The sequence below is a fragment of the Plodia interpunctella genome, chromosome 9, assembly GCF_027563975.2.
Source record: "Plodia interpunctella isolate USDA-ARS_2022_Savannah chromosome 9, ilPloInte3.2, whole genome shotgun sequence".
Taxonomy (NCBI): Eukaryota; Metazoa; Arthropoda; class Insecta; order Lepidoptera; family Pyralidae; genus Plodia; species Plodia interpunctella.
In genome coordinates, this window is record NC_071302.1 from 7,685,191 (window position 1) to 7,708,826 (window position 23,636).

The 23,636-nt window shown below is 34.6% G+C and overlaps 1 protein-coding gene across 1 annotated transcript in view; it reads left to right on the forward strand.

Moving 5' to 3' along the window:
* Positions 1-4,605: 4,605 nt before the first annotated feature.
* pb (proboscipedia) overlaps positions 4,606-23,636 on the forward strand; it is a 47,266-nt gene continuing 28,235 nt past the window's right edge. Inside the window, exons 1-2 of the mRNA XM_053750115.1 lie at positions 4,606-4,857; positions 14,520-15,158. Coding sequence (XP_053606090.1) covers positions 14,681-15,158 — 478 coding nt within the window. The 5' untranslated portion in view covers positions 4,606-4,857; positions 14,520-14,680. The remainder of the gene's footprint in view (positions 4,858-14,519; positions 15,159-23,636) is intronic.

A 23,636-nucleotide genomic window follows, 5' to 3' on the forward strand; every position in this document is an offset into this window, starting at 1 on the left:
CTGGCAAATCTACAGGAAACGGGACCATTAGAGGAAGCCCCGATTGATGAAACAAATGTACCGTTGGTACCTTCAGCTGCTCGGGTATATTGTTTAATTGGATGTTTAATGTTTGCTGCGAACATCTGAAAAGGTGAAGGTGGTGTATTTCCTACGAATGATTTTCTGTGAATTAAAATTATGGCAAAATTTACCGTCGCAATTCATTTTTTTTGTACTATCTTATTTTTTTAATTATTTTTATATCCATAGGTATAGTAAATTTACTGTCTATCTAAAAAAACTTAGTTTTTTATAAATTCCTATTAACTTACGAATAATGGTAAGTACACTACAATGGGGAAAAATAAAATTGAGTAGATAATGACGAAAAAACGCTACAACCAACTGAAACAAAAGCATTTGTAAATTCCCTCATTTGTGCCCAAATAAAACAAAGCATTGATAGCATTAAAACAGAGGCATCAACTGGTTGGGTTGGTTGACAGACGGTTAGCGACTGCTAATGAGGTCGAACCACATGGCGGCTGAATACGAGCTCAAATTACTACTTATCACTTGACCGGACTGTCAACCTATGTTTTGCTTCAGTTGAAAGCATCCTCTTATCGAGAGGGTTACAAATTCACGACCAGCCAACGAGTTTTTTGTCTTCTAAATTTATTCCAACGTTCGTTGTACTGTACAGGTCTGGCTTCACCGTGTCTTATAAGCCCATTTTGCAGATCACAATATTTAAATAATCATAAATATAGTATAACGTATGTATACCTATTATTAATATCGAAGAGGAAACATTATTAGTGATTGAGAAGACTTTGAAGGGCCCCATAGAATCGCATCCTACAATACGTCGAAAAAAAAATCAGGAATAAAATCATAAAAATTAATTGCATCACAGCCTAGCTTGCTCTTGAAAATTGCAAAAATATAACAAATTGCATACACGCCTTATCAAAAATCTTTAATTATTATTACATGTGTTTAACATCATCAGATTACGGCATAATAACGTGCTCTCACAATATCAGATTTTAATTACAATTTTATATGTTTGCATGAAGTTAATGTCTAGTAAATTTACTCACGTGAGTAGCATTCCTCAACTATGTTATTAAATTTAACACGCGATCAAAGTTTAGCTAATAATATTCAATTAAGTTTACATACTTTTTATAGGTACCAATGTAATATGTGGCATAGTAGGCTCAAAAGCAATTAATCACATTTTTTACCAAATATTTTATAAACAAGCTATTCCTAGACCTCATACAATTATAAAAACAGGTTGTTTAAGGTCAAATGCGAGTTATTCATTTTACTTCAAAGCACATTTTAATGTATTTACTTAGTAAGTATTGACTATTCACTATGCATCCTATATTTATTATTTTCTACATAATTGTCCTTAAGATGCGAACTTCCCAGGTATTTTTTGACCTTTAAATGTATTACTTTTCATATAAAATGTACCGCATATGTTACTCCAGAATATGTCTCATGTTACACGGGTCGTGTAAAAAATTTCATCGAAATCCGCCCAGCAAATATTTTGTGATTTAGTAACAAACTACTCAATTGTAAAAATCCTTACACACTCACACACAAACATTCGCATGTAAGTATAATATTAGTGAGATTAAGTGGCTGATAACTCTCTTATTTCACGATTTTGTGTGTCAGAAGTTGATTCTATATTTTCAAAATCCTTTTTAGAGCTGCTATAAAGATAATACTTCCTTTGACTAGCCGGAGGTGTCGTTCAAACACGCCCTGCGTTTCCACGCACGCCATCCAAGAACCTTTTTCTCGCACATATTTTATCCACTTGTACTTACAATAATTACGGCATATTAGCCTCCGATAGCGATAATTAACAGTTCACACCGCCAGCCGACATCAATCATGCACTCTGTGATTATGTAGATTCTATGTATTTACTATTAATCTAAATGCTCTATGATATTAACGCAGTTTTCTTTTATGGGTAATTGTTTTACCTCGCTCTGGTGTCAGCCATTCGTCAAGTATGGAAAAGAAAAACTATAGGATACTTGAAACATCATACAGTCGACCGTATATCAAGATACCTCGTATGGGTCATTGTTCTGCGAAATTTGTATTAAATTTGGATAGGTTGATGTGCTTCTTACTGTATTTACGTAAATTACCAAATTATCATTTCACAAACATTTTCCTTGTAATTTCTTGATATTTTTATTGAAGACTTTTGTATATTCTTCAAACTCTTTCCTTTTAAATGTCATTTAATTTTATCATTAATTCTCATATCGTTTACAATATAATAATATTGACATCAAGTTTTATATCCACCCCGATAATAATTTACTAACATTCAGTCGTGGAAAATTGAGAACTAAATAATCGCCGACAAATTTTGTATACTCGTATGTAGTTTACGCGGGAATATAATTTTTCCTAAATGGACACTCTCAACAGTGGTTGTTGTAGATGATGCCGGCATGCGATCTTCGGAGCTGCCCGTCCGTCTCCTAGAGTAAGAGCTGGAATAGTGTTTGGAAGCTGCGTTTTATCAAAACACCCAAAGGAGAGTTAATGAGAGTTTTTCTAAAACAGAAATAAGACGGTTGTATATTTGAGTACTCAATTAGAAAGACCATAAAATTAAAAACGAATAAACCTAATAGCAAGACCTAATGAGTAAAACAGGCTCTGAATATCAAATGGGCAGAACCGCCCAGGAATACTTAAATAGGTTTTTACTCTTTTAATTATTCCTTCACCCTCTTGAATATGTAACAATGCAGAAGGCTCGTATTAAAGTTAATTGTAAATGCAAGTGGTCAAGACGATAATAGCTGGCTGTCAGATAAAATATTGAAATAAATCCACTTATGGGTAAGGCATTTTTTTCTTCTTCAAAATTACTGCATAATTATAATGAATTCAGGCAATGAAATGTCCTACAATAAATACGAATTGGGTAAGTAGATTTTTTCTGATAAAACCAAATCTAAATAGGATAAATAATATTGATATGCTAAACCTATGCTAAGCGGGCTTACTGGAATAAATTTCTATGACAAATCAGTACCTTTGTATATACTTTGTACATTTGTAAGTTTTATATTTACACTAATATGTTGTGTAAGTACATAAATTAAATAATAAAATAATTAATAAATAAATATTCATCATTACAGTCGATTGCGAAGTATGTAATGATAAATTTGTATCATCATCAGCCATTTTATCCCTACTTGGATGACAGGCATCCATATAGTAGACAAATTAAAAATGTCAAAGGTAAAAATAAATATAACAATTTTATATATTGGAAAAAGATACAATACACTATTTTTCCTTCAGAAAATAAGAGTAAAGACAGCAGGAGAAAGTTCCCCACAACGCAAACAGACAATCTCCAACACACGAGAGAAAGAGTCCTAAATCGGCGTAGGGTGTAATTAAGGCGACCACCCACCACAACGACCTCGAGGCCTTGACCGACAACCCTAATGAGTTCACCGGCTGAGACGACGCCAGACGAACCGAGCGAGACAACCCTGAACGAACACTACCTCCAGTATAAATCTCCCATCCAAACTGCATAACTCAAAAATAATAAAAACCAAAAACAATTTCCCTTCTAGCGCAGATAACATTCTCACAATTCTCAATAACCTATCAAACTGCATACGTTCAGATGAATACGCCGCCATATTGTTGCATTGCATTTCTCATGCAATGTCCCGTTCACAAAACAAAAATCAAGCAACAAAAGGAAAATACCGACAAGCCGGTTACTAAACTTTTTTACTTTATTTCAGAGACTAGCACGAACTGCTCTCTCTCACAGCCAAAAGGTTCTATCTCACTTCCAACGCTAAACTTAAAGCCTCTGTACACAAAAGGCTTAAGTTTCTCAAAACAGGTTTTCTTTAAAGACATTTCGTTTTTCTATATTAAAGCTCCGACACGAGAGCTCCGCCTACACTTGATTTAAAATTAGAACTCTTGCGTGACAAACGCCGGTAACTTCGAATTAAATTGTAAAAAGTTAAACTTTATTCACAAGTAATAGAGCACAATATTCCACGGTAGTTTATATGCTGTAAGGTGGGTTGCTCCGTAAACGCTATTGGCCCAATCGTGCGACGTGAAACAAACAAGAAATAGTCGAGTGAATGGGACGGCGTTATACGAAGTGTGTCGGTGAGAGCAAAAATTATTATAAAATGCATAAAAATCCTACAGTAAAATTTCAGAAATATCGATATAATCTATAGAAAACAAATTAATATTTAATTATAATCAAGACTTATTTTTTAATTAATTCATATCAACTAAAACAAAACTTGCAAACTTCAGAAGAGAGAGATACAAGATAACCTTTATATGGAGAGTGAAGGATACAGAAAATCTGTTTAGAGTTCGCACATGTTGATCAGAAGGTCGTAAGCACCGAATATAGGAGTTGAAATTTTGAATCGAGTATCCGGTCACTAGAGCTGAAAGGTATTTTTTGTAAATTGTGAGTTATGTATTTTGATATTCAGTTGTTGTATGGAAGTGGGCATGGCGGCAAACGAGCAGTGACGATTCGTTTAGTAGACAGTTGACAGTCGCCACGCCACACTGACATTCCGATAGTAGGACTGATAACAATTTTCTATTGATGATTTTTTTTTGCTGACCCTTCAATTGGTGCTTAGTGTTCGAAGTTTGAATGGACTGATCCGAGCTGTGTGACATTATTGGTTATTATCTACGAAACTTGTTTGTTAAAGTGATAAAGTGAAGTGTTGTGGTGGTTTTTAATGACTAAACAGTGGTGTTGTTGACTGTACTTTTGAAACTGAATCTGAAGTTTTTGTAAGTTATATAATTCATTATTTTTAGAATGTTTAATTATAGTTTACGAAGCCAAATAAGAAAACGAAAGCTTTAAGAATTTAAAAGCTAATCCAACAAAGACTATGTATAAATGGTAGTTAAATTTTCTAATAGAATCTAACTCTAGTATAAGAAAGCCATAACTGTAGTTAAATTTCATAGTTTTTATACATTATTGCCACAGCTCTACATGTAGAGCTTAATATAAAAAATGAGGGTAGACTGAATTTTTATTTCACCGTTGTATGTTCTAAATTCTACATAGACTTCTTGTAGACAGACTTCTTATTTTAATTTACATAAACTATTTTCACATTATTTTCCTATAAATAAAAATAAGGATCAATCACGTGTAATCAAATGTTTAAACCAAAATTTTAATCAATCCTTTTTATAAAATACTCAAAAATCCTTTTCAGAATTCAAATTTGATTAAATAGAATTGAGAAAATCTACTACATGTATTCAAACAAAGTAATATAAGGGTATACATAATACCTGTACATACCTGTGTGTGTTTTGTTTGATACACATTTTATAAGTATTTCCAGTGGAGAAAAAGCTCGTTGATCATCATCCTCCTTATCCGTACTAATATTATAAAGAGAACAGATTTGTATTTTAGTTTTGTTTTTGTAATCGACAAACTCAAAAACTACTGGGCCGATTTTGATGAAATTTGGCACAGAGAGTGAAAGACGAAACCCTCAGGAATAACATAGGCTACTTTTTTATTATGGTTTTTACCTGAGCGAAGCCGAGACGAGAAGCTAGTTGCTAAACATAAAACAAAATTATTATTATTATATTTGGCATAATGGAAAGAATAATACTTTTCATAAACCATACAAGTACTTTTAATTTTTGTTTATCTAAACAAAATTTGAAGTTTTTTTTTTTTTCATTTCTAACTGGGTTTTAGCATATAAAATTTTCATAAATGTAATATGAGCTAGTTTACTGTCATTTTACACAGACAATCATCTAAATTAAAATAACTGTTCTAAAACCTTTAAAAAGAAATACCATGGGAGTAAAACTTTTAAACAAGGAAGAGGGCATTTATCCTGCTGAAGTTTCCAGTACCTAATCCCAAATCCAGTCTTTCAAGTATCCTATACTTATATATAGAATTATATATATACAATTTATAGGTATAGACTTCCTAGACTTGGGCTAAAGTTGGAACATGAGCGATACATTACAGGGCCCGCCTCCGTCGCTGGGCGGCGGCGTCCAGACACGCCCACCGCTATATGCCGCCGACATACACCGCTTTATGTGGAAATGCTTGATTTGAATTTGGAATAGAATGGAAAATTTTAAGAAAAAAAAGGGTAGTTTAACATGAGCTAGAATATTGACGCATAGGGCGACGCACTGAAGCCATATGTGGATAGAATTAGTCTACGAGGAGAAAAAAATAAATAATTTTAATTTAAACGTGTGTTGAATATTTGACAAGTAAATTATACTCGTACCTATATATTTTACATAGGTACAGATATATCTTCTTATCTATCTTTTCTATTCAAATTATCTTTCTATAACTTCTTCTTTATTGTACTGACACTTTTTTGAAGGTTTATATTTATTTTTAATCGAAAGAAAAAGCTAGCTTGCCTCGTTTTTCTGAAAATAAAGCCTACAAAAAAGAATTAAACACACATTGAAAAGATAAATTTTAGAAAAAGAATCTATTACATGTAAACAGGCCACATAATATTTATACATGTTGGATCCTTGTATTCCCCCGGTGAGAGGAAAAATGAAAACTTCACATCATTTTCCCACAAAAACTGGAACCAAAAAAATCACGATTGAAGGTGTGTTTCACAAATTTATAAATAAGACTACAAGACTGCATCGCCGGAGTCATTTATGAATGTATAAATCATTGGGATAAATTAATAAATTGATGAAAATAATAAATTGTCTAAATAACAGTGAATTATGCATTGCAGAAAAATCCGTTGCGTGGTCTACATGAATGTTTAGGAAGTGACAGACGCGGAGTGCGACTTTGTATAATACTATAATGTAGTTATAGATAAAATCATAAATATGAATGGAAACGACTACAACACCTAAACCTAAATCAAGAAAAAGTAATTAGTAACTTGATTGTTTTGACTGAAGGTAAACAGCAAATATTATTTTTACTCTAAGTACATATACACTCACATAGAAACTCTACGACAAGGGATACACGAAATAACCTCATACATTATGTAACGCGACGTTCGCAAGTATGTTCTGCGCCACATGTCTCGAATATAATGTTCCGAAGCTCTTGTGAATATAGCGAAACTTGTGTTCGGGTGTATAAAACAGATAAATAACTAGGTCACCACGCTTTATTATTTTGTTAGTTTTGATTGTGAATGCTTGAAATGTTTTTGTAATGTAGAATTTAGGGCCTAGGGCATGCAAACAATAAAAGTATTTAGAGATACAACCAATGTAGGCTTCTGTTAGGTAATTCAAATCACTAATTATTTGATCACAATTTTCATGCGATTTTTTTAGCTATACTAACACCTTATTCCATTATTTTCATAGTACAATTATTTGTTCTAACGACGCTTTGCCAACGCAATGTTATGTTGGTTCGATGAATCTTAGTACTATAAACCTTACAGTGCTGCTTTAGTAGTCCGGCGATTTACTCGAGTAGATCTATGATATGTTTTTTTCTATTTTTAAAAATTAGATCGAAAAAATATTTTTCTTAAAACCTGACAGCATATACCTAATCTAAAAAACTACATATAATATAACCTATATTTAATTATAAATTTTTTTACAGTACATATAAATATGTATGGACAAAACACACAGATTGAGTTAGCCTAAAAGTAAGTTCGAGATCTGTTTCTCTTTACATATATTCCTCTGAAATATTCTAAAACATATAAAGGTGTTTTTATAATTTTTTAAACTAACAAATATATATTCTCTTTAATGATCATTATGTCTTGAATAAATAAGAAAATAAATTTCCCGTCACACGCGGGAACTGGTTACAAGAGTGAGGCCTGTCCTCGGAAGCAGTACATCATTTTGCTCGTAAAAGTGAGTGTGCAGTGATTCTTGATGGATCACCGGGAACAGAGCGGGCTTGTAGTATATGATATTGTTTACCGATTTAATTTAATTGAATTACGAAAAAAACATGTCATATCTATATATTTTATTTGTATGTTTATTAAATCTCACGCATATCAATTTATTTTAACTAGCTATATGCAAGAAATAAAATACCTATTTCTCTGAATGAATGAATGTTTATTGGCAAGTAATAAAGACTTAAAAGCTTAATAATAAATTTATTATCTAATTTTTTAAATTCTTTTTTTTTACTGATGAACTAATTTTGGTGTATAAAAATGGGTTTCTCCTTTCATTTTTAATTTCAAAATCTTGTAAATATAAATAGTGTTAAAAATAGAGACATCACAAAGTTTCTGACAAATTCAATTAAGTGAATCAAATATGAAAGCATCTTCTTGTCTGGAGACACGCGTGATGGATCGGCTAGGGGTGCCAAAGTGCGCTACACTGATACCTCTACTTTGAAGTAAGTAGAAAACATCACCCTTTAAGCCCTGTATTAGAGATAATTAACAAAACCTACTGATACAAAGGGCATCAGTAAGTTGAGTTACTTTTATAATCAATATTCTCACGTACTATACGTATACTCCCTTTGTGACATTTGAAAGATTTTTTAAAACATTCTATTTACAAACTATTTGTTTTCTTCTTTATGACTTTTATGTCATAAAGAAAAAAAAACCAGAACAAGGCAAAAATAATAAATTTAATACTATAAATGAGGTTCTAGTCCTGCAAGATGTCTGATATTTTGATTGACACAAATGACCTTTTTATGTCAAATTAACGATCATTTTTTGATTACAAAATTTTAAAATTTCTACATGATGAAGTTAGATTATGATTATTATACAACATGAAGTTTAAATACTTCATTCTCAGATAATCAGAATTATGCATTTTTCTTTACATTCTTAAATCTTTCACGCTATTCTGAGAGCGAATCAAAAATTCAAATTTACTTATATATTTGCCTTAAAACACGATAGGAAAAGGTGCTACAGTAAATCATAGCCCGTATACACGAAAAAAACGTATAGAATGTGCCAACGGCTTCTCCCATGCTGATGATTGTAAAAGCGAAACAGCTAGTCTATTGTAAAAATGAGATTCTTCTCATAGGCGACAGACAAAGACTACATTATATATCCTGTATCTATATATCCATAAAATTCACGGAGTAGTACCTAGTTAGTTTTTTATATTCTTGAATAATTTATAAGCTTGATTATTATGAAAACCTCTTCACAAAAAGCTAGCCAGTCTGTTTTGATTAGAAGAAAACATCATCTAAGTAGAAAGTGGTTTCTCGGACCTCACGGGTGGTAAGCAAATTTCTAATCGAGCATCGGCACTTTTCATCTTGGCTTCTGGTGCATTCTATTTTATTTCATAGTCTTGGTTATGTTATGAGATATTAAGTATGTGGATTTCTTATTGCAAAAATATCTTTTTCTAGAGCATTTAGGTTATAGTTACCAACTTGTTTTATACTGAAAAAAATCGAAGGACTTAATTTGGATTTTAATTTTTTTTCAGTCAGATTTTTTTTTTAGTTTGTATTTTTTTTAATTTGCCGTATTCGTGTCGTATTAATTTTAAGATTCACCATTATTACCCGATAGATTTCACCATTGTTACCCGGGTTACCCCGGGTGACAATGGTGAAATCTATTACGCAAGGATTATTTTTATTGTTATTTGATAATTACTAGAATATGTAGTCATATCCATTATATATATATATATATATATATATACATAACCATTCATATATACATAACCATTCATTTTATAAAAATGTAGAAAGATTACTATGACTACTTAAATGTGTTTAGAATATTATACTGGAAATTGATTGAAGAGGAACTCCTCTCATTTGCATTACAATTACAAGACAGCGGACTGAACATCGAACGCTTGAAAATTAAAAAATTGATTTAAGTCAGTTTAAGTGCTCATATATTTTATTTTAAATACATTTCAATTCTTAAAATCATCCTTCTCTGTCGTCACTCAGTAATTCTCTGTGTTTCCACAACGACCAATGAGCTGCCGACGTGAGTTATGTCCAGTCTAATAAATCCAAACTTGCGTGTTGGTATGTCAAGCATATTCATAGCTAATTGCTCATAAACTGAGTGAGCTCCAACCTCGTGCATAGTGTGGGAATGACCTGATAATTCACAATGGAACTCATTCCGTTTTATAGCCTATAAGATCGCCATTTCATCGTAGCGAATACACTACTTATGTCACTACGAACTATAAAAGCTAAGTTATAAAAAAAAAAAAATATAGTTTTAAGGTGTGATATTGAAGCGTGGTGGTGTAATGGTTAAGACCTGTGGATCGAAAGGTCCCAGGTTCGAATCCTACTAGTGCCACATGAGTTTGTATACCAATCTGACTCATGTATAGTAGTTTTCATCGACCACCATTTGCACACTGGTTGATTATTATTAACTTGTGTGTGAAATGGTGAAGGCAATGGCAAACCACTCCATTAATAATGCCAAGAAAGTTGTTGTGCCTGTTTCATTCCAAGTAATAATAACCACGACCCTCAGCCATGAGGAATACGACTATGAAAAATATTATAGGTGGAATAGTGTACTGACTAAATGACTGAATAGTGGCTTTAGACAGGTGCCAACCCATGTCCTGCCTAATAATATATATTGACCTTACTGGCCATCACAAATTTAACCACCTAAGTCGACATGTAAAGAAAGTGTTGGACAACCAGGGGCCCGATTCTCACAATCGAAGATTTCATCAATTTGTTTTTCAAATGTTTTAAGCAAATTCACAATTGAAAAAATCGATCGATTGAAAACTCTTTCAATTGTGATTTTTCGTAAATCCACTAATTGTGTTAAACATTCTAAAAAAATTGAGAAAATTGGCGAAACGGACTTCGATTGAGTGAGAGAGAACCCCCTACAATGAGATGGTTGGTCAATGTAATAAAAGTAGAAGGTCGATGCATGAGAAAGGCAAAGGATAGAAGAGAATTGCTTAAGCGAAGAATGGTCTCTGCTTAACAATGAGCAGAAAAAGGCTGAAATGGTGATATTGATAGTTTTATAATTCACCACTATACATTTTAATAGGTTTTAAGAAACTTCCTGCCTTCATGCGACGGTTTCCCGATGAGATTACCGATTCAATACGACATATTGGCACGTTCAAGAAACGTATACAACTTCTTGAAAAGATGCGGCAACGCACTTCCCATGTGGTGACACCACTGCTTGTTAGCCGTCTCATACCATTAAAATACGCCTTTTTAAACATGCTATCTCACTATACTTGTAATAAATTTCTAGCTAAAAAATAAATAATATTAAACTTTTTAGTTTTTAACCACTGAGCTATCGAGACCAGCCAGTTCGGCTGAATTAATTCATCTCTTTCGTCTTACGCCGACGTACAGTATTTTCATTAGAGAGTAGTAGGCACTCTTAACTAATCAACATACCCCACTGTTACAAGCAAGAAATTATGTTTTTTTAAATACTCAAGCATCTATTTAAATGAGTTACTTATACATAAATAAATAGAAAATAATAATGAGATGAAAAAATATGGAATTCCCGTTCGATTTTTAGTTTTTATTTCATCAAACTTACATACCTTGCTTTTACATTACATATACCTAACATACATACCTATGGGTACGTAGTGGTGGGCAGTGGGCGGTATCCGGGCGCACGCCACTCGATTCCCAGAAGAGGAAATCGTTAACAGCAAATTGGGCCCTAACCACGGGTTTGTGCCTTGACACGCAGACATGGACAAGCCAGTTTAAAATGCACAATAAAACTACTCCACGATTTTAAACAAAATAATACGGATAAAATATGTGACCATACGTATTTATCTATCTATACTAATATTTATATATACTAATATTAAATGCGAAAGTCTGTTGCAGACAGTTACGTTTTCACGCGTAAACCGCTGGGCCGATTTTGATGGAATTTGGAATAGATATAGTTAATGACACGAGGTCAATCATAGGCAAACGCGAGCGAAGCTGAGGCGGAGTTGCGGGTAACAGCTAGTGTTATAATATAAAGAGAATACAGGTAGGTAGTGTGATATCAAATCATTTACAATACGATTACTGTTTTATAAGTATGTTGTACTGTTTTATGTTGGCTATAAGCTGCTTAGACGTTCACGGAAAGATATGGAGTGATTCTATTTTAGGGCGGAACTACACGTCGCACAGTTACATTTATTTACTTTATATAAAATATATAACAACAGTATTTACGTTAACTGGTGCGACTCTCATTCCCATTTGTATATTACGTTAGGTCATGTTGTGTGTTAATGTGATGTATTATACCTAGGTAATCATTGGACAGTACAGTATGATAATGCAGATACTGTGTCACGTTTTTATCCCTTACGGGGTAGACAAAGCCAAGAGTTCCAGAACTCGAAGGCCAAGCTTGGATTAAATATTGATTAGAAACAGAGGTTGCTACGGCATATAAATTTATATCTCTTTCCCTTAATTGACTTTTCTCGCAATCTTCTCGAAAGAAGCAGTTGGCTCAGTCTGTGTTAGAGCTAAACCCACCTGTCTATCGTAGAACAATGCAACAATATATAAAAATGACATAATCCATATCAATAAAGGTGAATACCATTAAATTAGGAATATTGTTATAGAGCACTGAGGTTTCAGAGATGCTCCAAAAATGGGCCATAAACAAATTCATAAGTAGGCTGTGTTCTGGTTTTATGGGTTTTTAAGAGGCTTCTCTGGGGTAAGTGAAATGCGGCGTGAGGCGCCCCGCCAGGAAACCAGGGGGAAATACTTGTTTGCCATTCAGAATATTTCAAATTCTGAAATTTTATCACGAGTTTTACTGAAATACTGATTCTTTTTTATTTAAACAGGAAATTGGAAATTAATGGAAAAGCTGTATCAATTAAAACAATTTTATATATCTAATTTCATAACCAAAATCTAAACCTAAATTACAAAAATAAATATACCACATTTTATTTGAAACATGTTATATAATTAATCAACTGTAATTCACAGAATATGGCGTAACAATGTTCTCATTACATAGGTATGTGCATTTAAAACCGAGCAGTGGTCGCACAGCATACAATTCGTTGAAAAGCTCAAAAGGAAATTACATTTCATTGTCCGCTGCGCCACAGAAGGAAAATTTTAATTCAAAACACACAGCAACCCATACGCATTAAAATAGGTTTAACCGCCAGCCGTTCCATTTTCAAAATAAAATAAAACAAAAAAGGCGCGTTCCCGCCATTTCTCCCGGGCGCGCCGCAAATTCCAGTGGAAAAAATCGTATTTCGAACGCGGTTTGAATTTTAATTGACATTCAGTCAGCGCTGAAACCAGCCAGTTGTAGGGTGGCCAGGATCTCGAGGACGTTTACGAGTTTACATCTCGTTTATAATGTATTTCATTTCCATCCTATGGCCGCAAAATATTATTTTTTAAACTTCCAAATTACATTCGTGTCGTATTAATTTTATAATGATTCCACCATTGTCACCCAGGTTAACGCAAGGATTCTTTTTATTGTTATTTGATAATTATTAGAATATGTAGTCATATTCTAAATACATAACCATTCATTTTTTAAAAATGTAGAAAGCTATCTTAGCAAAATCAACGTGCCACAGAGTTATGCCTATGCAAACAATGTACATTTGGCTCGAAGATTTATAAATTAAAGATTTTATATAACCTATTCTTTTTAACACTACAGCAAATTAGGTGGATAATTGCAAGGCTAAGTTTAATTACATCAGAATATAATAACATATAGTGTGTGAATCATTTAATTGTACTCCTGTACACTTAAAATATGTGATTGCATAGTCATGTTAATAATAATTTCACAAGCAATTAAACACTAACATTTTCTGCAGATTTTGAACTCACGAAGTCACCAATTGAGATTCATTTTGAGCGTCCATTTGCAGTCATTATTCCGTTGTTATTCAGTAGAGTTCATGACAATTTTAATAACTTTATTGTGGAGCGTCACGTGCTATACACTCCATGATGCCTGCTAAATTACAATAAACAATTTGGAGCGCTCATTATTCGCGGGTTCATCACGAAGTGGGCGTTCAAATTATTCGACACAAAACCGCGGTAATGTCAAACGTCCGCGAATAATTGCAGAATAAACCACGAGACAGCCCCCAGTATATTTAATTTGGCGCCTGTTGGTTGGGCCCAAGGAAAGGAGATTTGTGGACACGGTTTTTGTCAAAGATCCTTATTATTTATGTATTTATTTTCAAACCATTTGAGCTCCGCATACCGAGTAATGCACCTACGTACCTCGTCACGGTTTTGCATATTATATGACTAAAAGTTGGACTGTTCTTTGTAATTAATTAAAGCAAAACAAAATAATTAAACATATTAATCGACCTTAATTTTATTGATCTTAATAACAGCTCGGTAAAATAAAATACAAGAAAAACGTAATGATGTTTTTGTTTTCCAGATACCATGACACGGCGATTACGACCCAGAAGAATAATAGGATTTAGAAATCGATACACATTTTAACTCGATGCGTTCCCAAAAATGTTGACATATGCAGCGAGACGAAAAACGAATTCGTCTCGTGAATGATCCCAAGTACAGTCGCGCACATCGGCAGCGATGCAAGAGATATGCAACACCGCCGCCCTGCCACTTGACACTAACCCGCTAGTGCGCAAGATAAAATGCGAAGAGTTTCCTATCAGAGGAAAGCAAGCTGTTAGAGTGGGCATGGGGGTACGCGATGAGATGGAAGAGGACTTCGCGGTGAAGACGAGGAATACGCCACCGATGGGGCCCGCGGGGGAGCATCCGCGGATGGAACACGGCGGCAACGGCTTCTGGCTCGCCGCCGTCACGGCCGCCGGGGCGCCGCATCCAATGCTGGAGACCTGCACCGAAACCGGTTTCATCAACAGCCAACCCTCCATGGCTGAGTTCATGACCGCACTCCCTCAGTTAGGGGCGGGAGAGCTCAGCCCGCAGCACACTCCGCCAGGATACCCTCCCGACCTCCCATCGCCTGGAGGAGGACTCAACGTCCCAGAGTACCCTTGGATGAAAGAGAAAAAAACGACAAGAAAAAGCAGTCAGCAAGGTAAGTTATATAGTAACTTAACAATAAGCATATGCAGAGTTGGGAACTGGCGTGATGTGTCTATAGTGCTTGCAGAATGACTAAATGGCGTCCAGCTGTGCAGGTAAAGCATAGATACCAGATCCCAAATTTAGTGGTGTGCATTGGACTTACCTACAATTATTTATATTTATGTTCGTCTAGTTCGACGTCGCTTTCTAGAGTTTCGTAGCCTGCGTATAAAAATTACAATATTGTAAAGTCTTATCATTCCACACAATCGAATAGCGGTGGCCAATGAGAAAATAGCTCGTCCATCACGAAACGACGACAAATTTCGTTTCGTAAGTGCGCCTAACTGCCTTGTGAATAACTACTTCAGAATTATTATTGTGCCTTTCAACGGCAACAACAAATGGCCATTCAACCATTGTGTTCTGGTTCACGGTCCCAGAGTTTCTTTAATGAACATCAAATTACTCCGAAATATATTGAATTGTATGCCGCGACGACGTTTCGTTTCTGTAACTGTAGTTGCTGTGGGAGTGGTGTCGGCGGGCCTGGTACACATTATTCCAACCAGCGACCCGCCTCCAACATGCCGTGTAACGGAACGGAATACTCGACATGCACTATAACCACAAATTATAAGTGAGAACATTTTAGAACATAATTTTTATATGCTGACAAGTCAAGTATACGCAAATTCGAATTCATCGTTCATGAAATAAAAATAACAATGAAAGCGTTTCCGTGCCCAATCTCTTTTTAAGAAGTCCCGTTGGGTATTTTATGAAAATATGGTTATTGTTTGTGAAACAATTATTTCGCACAGTCAAACGACGTATTATGGGCAAAAGACGGAGTGACCCCAAATTTGTCGGCGAGACAAAACGCGTCGTGGCGCAGAACAAAGCGGTCTGGATGATCCATCACCACGCGTCGAGCGGAGCGCCTGTGGGAACGTGACCTCACCTGAACCAATACATCATGCTCTAGATACGCTGCTACAAATTACGTCATATCTCCACCAATTGTCCTGTTTAATCCTTGGGAATTGTTGATATTATTGTTATTTATTAGGATCTTGATAAAAATAATTATTTTCTGTGACACATTTGTTATGTTTTTCATTGACTGATACATTCAGATACCCATACAAAGACTTCAATTTTAAATATAGAACCTGCTCTTTAATCGGTGATTTACCGCAAACCCGTAGCACATGAAGCGTATCATAGACAATATTTTTGTATTTGCCTGGATTATCTGTCGGTGGGCAAACAGAAGCGGCCCCCCGCCGCGCGCCGCGGGGGCTCACACCGACAACTAACACGATCTAATAGCCATTGACGCTTACGGCTAATATAAGATTTTTTTGTCATAATTATAACATTGGACTATTCTTACCATAATATTGAGGTGATTAGAGTTCATGGTTACTATTTTAGACAACTACTTATTACTATTTTAGAAAAGTATTAATTTCACCAAATATTAATACCCACTTTCATATTCAGATAATTTTATAGTCTGAAACAAATTGGAAGAACAATGCAGTAAAATTTGCACTCAACACAACGTTTATTGAAATATAGCCATTCCAGAATGGCACAGGGAAGCGCAGCGGAAATCTAATGAAATCTTTCTTCCAGAATATTCAGCATTTCACTTAAATCTTAAGGCATATTTCCCGCTTGCTGATAATACCTATATGTAAAATATAGAACAGATAGCTTTAATATTGCATTTCGCATGTGTTGGATAAGGCTAACTAGTCGATCAAATCAGATAGATTTGTCTAGCTGCGGTTAAGCTTATCTGTCAGATTACCATATTTTATCCGAAAGTGGTGAAACAGGCTCTAAGACAGCTCTAGACTTGGCTTTAAATAAGCGGGGCAGATCATAAAACGAGCAGCGGTGATCCAACAAATAGTAACAATAATGTTTATAATAAGAATGGTATCGAACGCATCTCCTGTGAGACAGTGTAGGTTATACACAGGGGCTATCCTGAACCGAGGCCGAGGTAATCCATCACTGTCACAGATATCGAGCGATGCACGCCCGGCGTCGCCCGCGCTATGCACTGCACCATCCCTAAGCTAAAAAGTACAGACGCTAAAACACATGAGGCTAAAACTTACACAGAAACCATAGTCGAAGGACCTTAAAACCATCGGTGTGAAGACTCAGTGTAGAGGTGACCTACCTCTTACATTATTTAACTTACAGACCAATTAAATTTTCTTATAAATCAGGGTAGGGAACTTAATTTCCTGACATCCACACTAGTGCGAAGGACGGGAAATTAATTAATTACCCTATTACTATTATTATTATTAGCTTTCGCACTAGTTTGGAAGTCAAAAGTGTGAAAATCGGGAAATTTCCCCATCTGTGAAGGCTCAAACTTAACCAAGTAAGTGGAAGTCCTTGCTAATTTTCGAGGTAATGTTTGCTAATTTTTATTTCACGACTTACCCAGTGGATAAGTCGTAAAATATTTATAGATTTATAATAATAGTAATAGGGAAATTAATTAATTTCCCGTCCTACGCACTAGTGTGGATGTCAGGAAATTAAATTCCCTACCCTGATTTATAAATTTTAATTGGACTGCAAGATAAATAACGTGATGACGTAGTTAAAAATATAACCCGTGATCGTAATATAGAATGCAAGTACTTTACTACTGGTTCCGTTTGTACCAAACATTATCTAATTACAGCATGAAGAGCCATTATGTTAATTAATACGTATCTTATTTCGTTAATTTACAAGCGGAAGTTGTGAAAGTAGAGGTTCTATATTATAATTTCTACCTTTCTATTTCTATATCTTTCTAACCAAACTAATCCAGAATTTATTTCAATTTTGGATCAGTTTTCGTTTTTGTGTTGTATTTCTGCGCGCTCAGTCTAGCTGTTTCTACTTCGTCGGAAGGATAAGCCACTCCGCGCCGCGAGCTACCGCTCTAAACTTAGATATTGGATTTACCAAGTTTTGACTGATTCCCTAAAGTGACGGCGCAGCGTTTTGACGTTTCCTATATAGATATCCGGGTAGCGACAGTGTTTCGGAAATATGCTAAAATTCACGTCGCTCAGAAATATTTTGTTCGATAACTAGGTATGCATTTAGAAAACTCCTAGTTTCAAATATTATATTGTCAATGTGGGAATCGAATAAAGAATATTACTGTTGCATCTTTGCCCTTATAATATTAAAAGTCAGTAACTTACTGTAAACGACTATGAGTAACAATTCGAAGAGGCGTGTAAGAAAAACAAGACGTTTGTTCTCCTTACATATTCCTTTGAATTATTATTTCAGCATAAATTATATTATTATGTCCTTGTTCCACCATGCTTACTAAGAAAACCTCCACACATAGAGCCACTTCCGTGTAACATAACATAACGACTACAGAGGTAGGTATAGGGACACGAAACGAATTGTTCGTCGACCACGCCTCCGGCGAATCTCGTTGATCGAAATTAAAATGAACGCCCTGACTCGATCGATCATTCGATTCCTCTTTAATACAATACCGTATTATTTTTTCACAGCCTCAATTTGCTCGACCACGCTTGACTGACGTGTGATGCGAATTTATAAACTCCTTTGTTGACGATTAAAATTAATATGGTAACAAAAGGACTCGCGAAATAACTCGGCTCCGTGCAGTAAATTGCAACAGTAACAATTAAATGATTATGCGCGAAATTAGACTTTATTTCTAACGGTATAGAACATTACTTCCTATCAAAGATATCGTGAGCCAGTAATAAGGAAATATGCGTTTCAGATCTAAACCATGATGCTACTAAGTCTCGCGATATACACTGCCTATGTAATTAAGGACGAGACAGACGGACTACAAACTACTGGGGTCGATGTCGTTTCCATTCATTTAAAGTATTTCATAGTGAACTAAAACTCCGTCAAGTGCTATTGATTGTATGTTTATTTAGTGCTATTAATAATGAATACTACTTATACTGACTTTACGATAGCGCGTAATTATTGCAACCATCAATTTTCATTCTTTCAATATTCAATATTCATTACGTTAGAACATGAATGTAGTCAACAAATGTGTACTTAAATTCCTCTTACCTCATGTAGATAGAAGTATATTTTATAATTCTTCCAATGCTTCGCTTATAACTTTATATTAAAATAATTATATTCATTACGTTATCACAAGGATTTTAAAGAAAAAATGGTAAGTAACGCAAAATAAGTCCGTCAAGACCGATGTGCGTGCACCGCACTAGTAACTACACCGGTGAAATATTAACTGTAATTCGAAACCATTACATATAATGGTAATAGCTTGGGAATTGTACCTTCTTTGTCCATATGTAATTTATTTCAACAAGTTTTATTCACTGTTTATTGAACGAATGATCTTGAAATTAAAAAAAATCAAAATGCAACTTTTTTAATGCCATTTAACGATTTACTATAATAACCATTGCTTGGTAATTTATTTTTATTTAATGAATTTTCCCAAAAAAACATTTATCCACGCCCATAATTGTATTTGCAACTCCTGCTCAAAACACTTTCCTTTTCTATTAAACAAACAATTGAATAGCGAAAACGTTTGAAAAGAGGATGACCAAAAGAACACTCGCATATTCACTTTTGTACGATTTAGCATGCTGTTTACACTTTCATTTTCAAAAATAAGTCATAAATTATTTGCGGTATAAAAAAATTGCGAAGATTAGTTCAGGTAAGGTTTGTCTATGGGTATTGTCGCTGCCACAGATAGCAATAAATCTTTTGGCGGGCTCTCTTTGATTTATGTGAAAAATGACCGTAAATTTGAGGTTAGATGATAGCCAAAGGGCGGGGATCCCTGATCACAGATTATAAGATTCCTCTTTCCTATTACGAACTGACTTTGAAACAATTTTTAGGATAAGGAAATAGGCTATTTTGAATCATTAATAGATTTTTTTGTTAAGACGCAAATATTCTCAATAAAATTTAATAAATAGACAGACGAACAGTTCATTTCCGATACAGTAATGATTTAAAGGCAGCTGATTATATATACCCAGAGATTGTTAAAGAGCAAATAAATTAAATATATAAAGCTACATGTAATCTGTAAATTCACACACTACCTGAGAAAACATTAATGATCGCAGGTGATCTATGAAAACAGTCTAAATGCTCTAATTCGAGCTAGAAAAGTCTAGACTTTTAAAGTTGCACATAACTACTTTGTAAAACTTCTGCACTGCAATAGCAAATAATAATTCCTTATGGAAATCCGTAAGAAAAAAAAATTACCAATGATCCAAAAACGAATTCGTAATTTTTACCCAAAATGTATGGCATAACTTCTTCATAATTACAAAAACTGTGAAATTAGTTAACACAATATTTTGTGCTGTGTTCAGAAGCTGTCAATACGTCTTCGGTTATGATTTACAGCGAACCCACGGCCTTAACACTTTCACCTCCGCCGCTATATCATCCAGGAACAGGGTTGCCAAAGTTGTACAATTTATATTTAAGATATTAAATACATTAAGTTACTTTCTAGCTTGCAATTATAAAAACTGTACCAAATTTTTTATTTTGCTTTTTATATTTTCATAGGATCTACTTATGAGTTTTGTGTGTGAGAGTGAATTACAGCTCTAAATATTTAGATACAGTACTAGAGCCCGGCTCCATTGCACTTAGCACGTTGCGCACCATTATGCTCTAGTGTTTTCCATAGGTTTTGACATTGACGTGCGTCGACGTCAATGTAAAAATTCCACATTTCTGCGGATGTCAAAACAACGTAGTTATCGGGGAGCTGTAATGTAGGGGACATTATATAGCATATAAATTAAATAAAGCACATGTATACTTTTGTTTATTAAAATCTGTTAAAGTTTAGTCCAAGATCAAACCTCTAGAGATTCAATGTATTGAATTTTAAAATAAAAAAATCATGTTCTTTTTTTCTCTAAAATCACAGCGCCAACCCTAAGTTGTAGACATAAATCAATGCGGAACGACACTGCCCTTCGGAGGCCTTTATCGACGATTTCAAATAATACACCGAGGAGTTAACGTGATATATTTACTTACTGTGAATCGAAATTGTTGACATTAGGGTCTGATTCCATTCGATTGCTGTGATTATGTTTTATGAGCCACCGATTGGAATAACGTTAGACACTTCCAATATTTATGGGTGAAGTAAGCGTTAAGCAATAAAATAACTTATTTGTAACATGTGTGTTAAAAGTGCAGCGTAGGTTTGCATAAATCTATACAAAAATATAATTTAGGTTGTCAGATTTCTCCTGGACTAAATTTTATACTATTTTCTCTAACTTACAGCAGCCAAAAGTTTCTTTGGTTTATTTACCATCTCAGCATCAGATTTTGATACATATTCAGCATCTATTTCTTACGATGAATAAGCAGTAATTTGAACTTGATTCCGAGCCAGTAGCGAAGATACAATGCTCACACAGGAGCCGCTGCTAACAAACAAACAAAGAGTAATCCTCTAAGCCGACATAAAGAACCGACCAATCAATAAATCACTTTCACTAAGGGCCGCCGCGCACTGGGCGCCGGCTTTTGTCCACCATTGTATTGGCCGATTTTTACAGCAATTAGAGACACTTACCTGCCACGGTCTGCGATAATCCTATTAGTGTGGGAGCGAGACAGGTGCCTCCTGGGCGGTCAAAGGCGACAGAGAGCTTTGCTAGTTTGGATCACGGGATAATAACTATCAATGGATGTATATAGTATAGCGATGAGTTGGAGTTTTTGAACTAGTTCTTCGGTAATCATCAATGGTTTTCTTTAATTCTGTTGTTTTTCATTTATTTTTTTTCTTAATTTTGTCATTCTACGTTGTACAAAATTTCCATCATGACCATAATACTCTGTCCATCGAGTCCAGAACATAAATTTATTGTTTATAGTTAAAGTCTTAATATTTCAATCAAAAGTTTGATAGCCTATAACTCTAGAAAAAATCATGTAAATTGCAGAGAGCAAAAATGTTTCAATAAGCGAGCATGATGATTTGCAAAGCCATTATTGAAATATTAAACTGAAAACGTTACTGGAGTCACTCCAAACCGCGCACAAACAATTTGCTCATTTAACGCTAGATTGTTTGCATTCGCACCCTCCCAAGTGAAATGTTTCTCTAAACTGATTTATCATATCAGGAGTTTGCCAAACAAGCATCATCTTACACGCATAAACCCTCGTATCGCGACCGCAACCCACAAAACTCGACAATATGCACTTAAACTTGAAGCACACATTTGACTAACGTTATAAGATCATCTTCCCTGCACTAAACAATCCAAAACGTCATTGCTGCTAAAGCTGCACGCGATGAAATTTGAACCTTAAGTTTAGAAGATAAGGTATATATTAGATTGATGGAAATAACTTATGTTTTGATGGTGGACGCGGCGAAGCTTGTCTGAGACGAGGGTGAACCGTGTATCGCTGTCCGGTTTCCGGACGACATGAGTACTGGCCCTTAATGAACTAAGTTTCAGCACTACGCTTCACAACGTTTATTGATAAAACTATGTATCTTTCGTATGTGTTAAAACTAATTATAAATTTTAAAAAATATTTTTATGGTATATTCAAGATACCTAACTAGACATATAGGAGTCTAATTACAGGTTGTTCGAACATATCATTTTTTAAAATTTTTACCTTAATTTCAGAAGTTTTTAAACATGCAACATTATTACAATAATTTAATTAAAAGCCTTATCAATTTGAGTCTGAGCGATCAATTTGAACTGTGCAAATCGCTGTCGAGTTTATCTCGTCAACATTAAATATGTAATCACACGTTTGCAAATCCCGCTATCATACATCAAAGATGCTCGTCTCACCGCAAAATCTGTTTAATCATCGGGTTATTAATAACGCGTTTGAAATTAAACAATAAATTCAGCGGGGCTAATCGCGCGTCGCGGCGAGCTGAGTCAACGTTTATAGAGACAAATTGTTGCACCACTGTGCTACGTCTACGATGTATTAATCTTGAGTCGTGGCACTCGTAGCGGTCGTAGCGTGTCTACAAGCTCATAGCAAGGGGAGATTTCTACGACACTTTATTTGCAGAGGGATAGGTTTTCCTATATTTGTTGTCGGGTATATTTATTTTTATAATAATACTATGACAATGAGGTTTCTGTTTATTTAAATTCAGATTATAAAAAAGAAAATAGATGTGACCACTATCTGGAATACCTGACGTCATATGTAATTGGATAAGTTATGGCATCAAGCAAAAGAAATAAATAAAATTTCACACAAATATTTTAACTTTTGATGCACACACAATTCGACTATGAAGCCCTTAAAAAAACTCTATTTTTATACTTATTTAACCACAATAACATTTTCACGAAGAAGAAAATTTGAATGAAGCGCGTTATTATTTCTATGTCCTTGATGTTTAAATCAACCTCAAAAAGTG